Here is a 5,446-nt window from a genome sequence, read left to right on the forward strand (position 1 = left end):
TCTTTTAACCAGGGCTTCAAACTGGTTCATTCTGGTTCCACCCCTGTTGAGGAATTGTATAAAGTGAATCTGAAACTACACTTTTAAAATTTTATTTTTTATTATGTTGTTGTTGTTGTTGTTAAGTACCATCAAGTCAGTTTTGACTTATAGTGACCCTGTATAAGGTTTCCAAGGAGCGGCTGGTGAGTTTCAACCGCCGACCTTGTGGTTCAAACTGACCTTGTGGTCTAGTGTTTTATCCCACAACATCATAAAGATGCTTCAACATATTCAACAGGAATAAGGACAAGATGAAACAAACACAGATCACTGGTGAGGGAAACCACTGATATGAAGCCAGGCTGAGAATCTTAGAGACAATCTGTAAGCATTCCTGTCTGCAGTTGTCCCTTCCCAGCTGAAGTCAGTCATGGTTGTGGGAGGAGATCACTTTGTTCTCAGTGTCCTATCAAAGGTCACCACCTGAGGTGGAACCTACATTTGAACAAGATCTATCAGAATCCCCGGGGAATTTTGTTAAACTGTAGACTCTGATTCAGTGTATCTGGGGTGGAAAGGCAAATTCTCAGCAGGGGGCTGAACCAGAATGAACCAGTTGGAAGCTCTTCTTTTAGCATGAACAGGACAGTTCAGGTACAATTTGTCCTCAGAACATCTCAGAGAGAGCTAGCTGGTTAATCAGCGAGACACCGGTTATAATTCTAGAGCCACACAACTGAAGGACAGAATTCAGACTGAAATAAGAGTCTCGTGAACATCAGAGTTTCCAGTAGGTTGGTTGGTTTTCTGTGTAACCAGGCTACTCTATTCAGGATACTGATAGAACTATAGAACCAGAAAACACATTTTCTTTCGCTGAAAGCTTCACCACAGATCTTTGATGGTGAAGTTCAAAGTGAAGTTAACATGGCTTTAAGAGCCCCATGTCATCAGTAAGGTCTCTTGAAGCCACTGTACTGGCCTTCACTCTTGGGAAACTCTTTCCGGATCTTCCAGCGGCAGCAGCTGGGCACAATGGCAAAGTCAGCCATGTCTTGGGAGCCAAAGCGCCAGGTGGTATAGCACCGGTAGGCAGAGTGCCGCAGCCGGCTGTTGGTGCCCTCCGGATCCAGTTCCAGCAAGGGCTCTTGGTAGACCAGGAGGAACTGCAGGGTGCGTCTGGACAGGACGAGCTTCTGGAATGGGTCTGAGGTGGTGATGCAGGTACCTGGCTTCTTCCGGCAGCACAGCTCTTCCAAGCACCTGGAAGTTGGGTCAGAGAGCTGGGATGGGAGGCAGTTTCCGCACTGGCACCAGCTCGGGCTGGCCTTGGACCCAGCTGCCACCTGTTCACTAAGCGGCTGCATTTCCCCTAGTTGTCCCGGATTTGGGGCCCGGTCACGCAGAGGCAGCTTGGACAGGTCTATGAAGTCCATTGTGGGTCTCTGAAAAAGTTATTTACAAAGCCATCAGCAGTGGCAACCCATAGGATTCTAACTTCTTTAATTTTAGGATGAATTTCTATAGTTACATTTAATCTTACATTAATAATAATACTATATTTTTAATATGCAAGTAATGTGCACACTATACAATTTTGCAAACCATGCAGCTTCCACCTATTTTAATTCCTGTACATGCTATGCATATTATATAGGTGAGCACATTATTTGCAAAAATACAACTGTTGTTATTTATTAAATACATCAGACTGTGTGAATGCTTTAAAAACTAGCACTGCCTTATGTAAGCCTTCTGAGAACCACATGAGATACGCATCATTATCTCTGGTTTACAGATTTGGAAAGTGAATTTCAGAAAAGCTTGACCTCAATTCAAAGATCATCTCTTCAGAGAGGCCTTCTGTCCCTGACCACCCAGTCTAGGTGGCACCCCCCACCCCAAATCCAAGGACACCCTCATCACATTGTCATTGCCTGTGTTCTGTATTGTACTGATCACTATCAGAAATTATCTTAATCATTGTTCATTTGATTCTTCTTCTTCCTGGTGTGCTGCTATGGATTAATGCACTGGACTACAAGGTTGGAGGCTCAAGTTCAGCAGCCACTTCTCAGACACCCTATACAGGGTGGCTATGAGTCGTAATTGACTCGCTAGCACTTAACAACAACAACATATGAAGGCAGGGACCCCATCTCCTTTGCTTATTGTCATATCCCCAATATCTAGGGCAGTGCAAAAGTCAGTGCCCAACACACAAAACCTGTTGTTGTCAATTCCAGCTCCTGGTGACCCCATAAGTGACAGAGTGTAATTGTGCTCCATAGGCTTTTCCAGATGGTAATCCTAACAGACGAGACTAGGATATATGTTTGGTAAAGTGGAGGGGTGAGGAAAAAGAGGAAGACCCCAGCTACGTGGATTGGCACAGTGGCAGCAGCAATGGACTCATACATAGCAATGATTATGAGGTTGGCAAAGGACCAAGCAGTGTTTCATACAAGTCACTACTGACTCGATGGCACTTAACAACAACAACAATTCTAACAGAAATATATTACCAAGCGTGCCTTTTGTGGGATCCCTGAGTGAGTTAGAACCACCCTTTAGATTGGGAGTCAAGTGCAGACCATGTGCACCACCTAGGGACATGTCCAGCTCATGACCAACCAGTTGCTGTTGAGTGGACACTGACTCATGGTAAATCCACATGTGTCAGGAGTAGAACTGCACTTCACTGGGTTTTCAATGGCTAGTTGTTCAGGACTAGATCTTCCAGTCAATAGTAAATGCTTATTGTCTTAGCTCCACGCTCTCCACCAGCCTCCTCTGCTGGAAAATCTGCGTGTTAGCCTCCAAGAGACATTGACACAGTTGCCATAATTTATGTTTTCTCTTTGTCTAGTTTTCTTTTTTAAAAAAAAAAACTGAAAGGATTGAATGCTTTCACTTACTGGGACAGTTTTACCCTGGACATCCTGCAGGCTTTTCCCAAGCAGCTGCTGGTCCACCTTCCTAATGTAAGGTTCATCCACAAATGACACGAACTTTAATGTCTAGGAGAAGAAAAGGTTAAAACACTTATCCATTTTATATGGGATTGCCAAGAACTGCAGATAAGAAAATGTCTAGATGTTTTGTAGCAAGGAAGAGAGCGATTATTTCTCCAGTCTGGGAGCGGAGGTATCTGGGACCACCAATGGATAAGAGCCGAGAATGGAACCCCACCCAGAGAACCAGGGATGCCTGAGATGGAGACAGAGATGACGACATGGAGGGATGAAGCGGCTGGGGACTTTGGATCCAGAGAGGGAGAAGAACTGTGGGCCGAAGACTGAGGGGGGAGGGGGAAGCGTAGAGCACAGGCTTCTAGGATATGCCCTTTGGTCAGAAGACGATGCATGGAGGGGATTGGAACCATGGCAATGTAATGATATTCGATGGAATGAATATGGAACTGAGGTTCTCTCATGTAAACTATCATATAACTCACAAAACATGAAAAAAACAATAACAAGTTGTTCCATGGGGGTGGGGTGGGGGACCCTCAAAGCAATTGGCTTGGTCCCCTCAGGGCAAACTCCCTTCCAAGACTGAGACTCAAGGTGAATACACAAGCAGGCATATGGTCTTTCTGGTGACCACAATGGTCTACCGATAAGAGGAAGTTGGGGGAAAACAGCAATTAAGTTGTGAGTTAAGTCTGACCACATTCAATAGACTCCTGTCAACTCTGGTTGAGACCTGATTGGCCAGCAGTATGGTGAGACCTGAGGACTCCTGGGACCTGAGACAGGGACATCACCTCAGAGGACCAGAGCAGACAGTGAAGCATCCAGCTGATATGAAGTGAGGAAAGATGCACAAGAACACTCAAGTAAGGAAAGATGCACAAGAACACTCATATTATCCACCTGACCTGGCTTCAATGGCTGGATGATCAGAACTAGACTAGAAGAAGAAAGAAGAGGAAAAAAAGAGTAATCCACTATAACTTGATGACTTTGACCTATACTTATGGATATAGTAGCTCGAAAGAGGGAACAAATCTTTGCAACAGGATCATTCCCACCCCAGGGTTGACAGGGATGGGCAATTTAGACATTGGCTACCCTAAATGGGGGAGCTACAAAGGCATGGAGTGACTGGCTTACAAGGTTTCAAGAGGGAGTCTAGTTTCAAAGGGCATGGGGAAAGATAGAATCTCCACTGAGTGGTTTCCAACCTGTCTGGACGGGACTGGTGAAAGGAGATGGAAATAAGACTCTTGTGGTTCAATAGTGAATAATTGTTATCAGGGCTGATTGTTAGCGTTGCAAATGTAAAGATGGATGTTTTGTAATGAAAGGAGAGGAGTGGTTGATCTTGCAGTCCAGGAGCAAAGGATCCTGGAACCATCGAGGGAGAAGAGTGGAGTGTGGGACCCTATCCAGAGAAGCAGTGACTGCCAGAGATGGTGGCAGAGATGATAATGTGGAGAGATGGAGCAGCTAGGGACCCTGGACTCAGGGAGGGAGAGGGGCTGTGTACTGACTGCTGGGGGTCAGGCTTACAGGGTGTATCCTTTGGTTGTTTGAATAGTTATATATTTCTGAGTGCTTCAGTGTACATAAAATAAATAAATAAAACAGAGGGAATGGAAGCAAAAAAAAAAAGAAAAGAATCTGGATATATCTAAAGATAACTGCCATTTCCATTTAACACGTGACACACGTTTAACCAAGTTAACCAATAATTAATCATTTCAGAGTCTAAAGGTAAATCAGAAATGGATCCCAATGCACTTTATTTTTAGAGCAGCTGGGATTTATAGGACAATTCCACAGGAAGGATAGATACTTCCTGGATCACCTGAACTAGATTTAGAGTGTCCACAGCTGACAGCCTAAAGTCTCCCAAGTACATGTAACGTTTCTCAGTTTGTTCCTTTAGATTGAATAGCTCAGGAACGTTATTCTATTACCACTTAAATCATGGTTTGGTTTTTTTCGTTGTTGTTCAGTTTCAGCCCATCTGGGGCATGAACTAGGGATTATTTTTGGCTGCAAAGATGACCTTTTATTTCAAATTGTATATACTCAGACAATGGACAGTGAATTGTGCATTCAGCTGCTGAGAAAGACAGGATAGTAATGCTTTGGGATGTGAGGATGACAAGCCCTCTTTGTTGTTCTTAAGTTCCACATATTTATTTCTCTTTGAAAGGGGGAATCATGATGCTGAATACAGAAGACCTGCTTAGTAAAATCCATTTTAATTCCCCTAATCAAAATATGACCTTGAATTTATCCCACTTGAATTTAGAGATCATCTGAAGAACAGATTGGATGCATTAAACACTAAAGACCAAAGACCAGAAGAGTTGTGGGATTACATCATGAACATCATACATGAAGAAAGCAAAAAGTCATTAAGAAGACAAGAAAGAAAGAAAAGGTCAAAATGGATGTCAGAGGAGACTCTGAAACTTGCTCTCCAGCGTAGAGAAGCTAAAGCAAAT

General features: G+C 43.8%; 1 protein-coding gene across 1 annotated transcript in view; it reads right to left on the reverse strand.

The window, feature by feature from the left end:
* Positions 1-932: 932 nt before the first annotated feature.
* Positions 933-5,446, reverse strand: part of P2RX7 (purinergic receptor P2X, ligand-gated ion channel, 7) — a 65,339-nt gene continuing 60,825 nt past the window's right edge. The window contains exons 12-13 of the mRNA XM_006865409.1: positions 2,901-3,002; positions 933-1,427 (exon numbers count right to left, since the gene is read on the reverse strand). Coding sequence (XP_006865471.1) covers positions 933-1,427; positions 2,901-3,002 — 597 coding nt within the window. The remainder of the gene's footprint in view (positions 1,428-2,900; positions 3,003-5,446) is intronic.

The sequence above is a fragment of the Chrysochloris asiatica genome, unplaced genomic scaffold (genome assembly GCF_000296735.1).
Source record: "Chrysochloris asiatica unplaced genomic scaffold, ChrAsi1.0 scaffold00078, whole genome shotgun sequence".
Taxonomy (NCBI): domain Eukaryota; kingdom Metazoa; phylum Chordata; class Mammalia; order Afrosoricida; family Chrysochloridae; genus Chrysochloris; species Chrysochloris asiatica.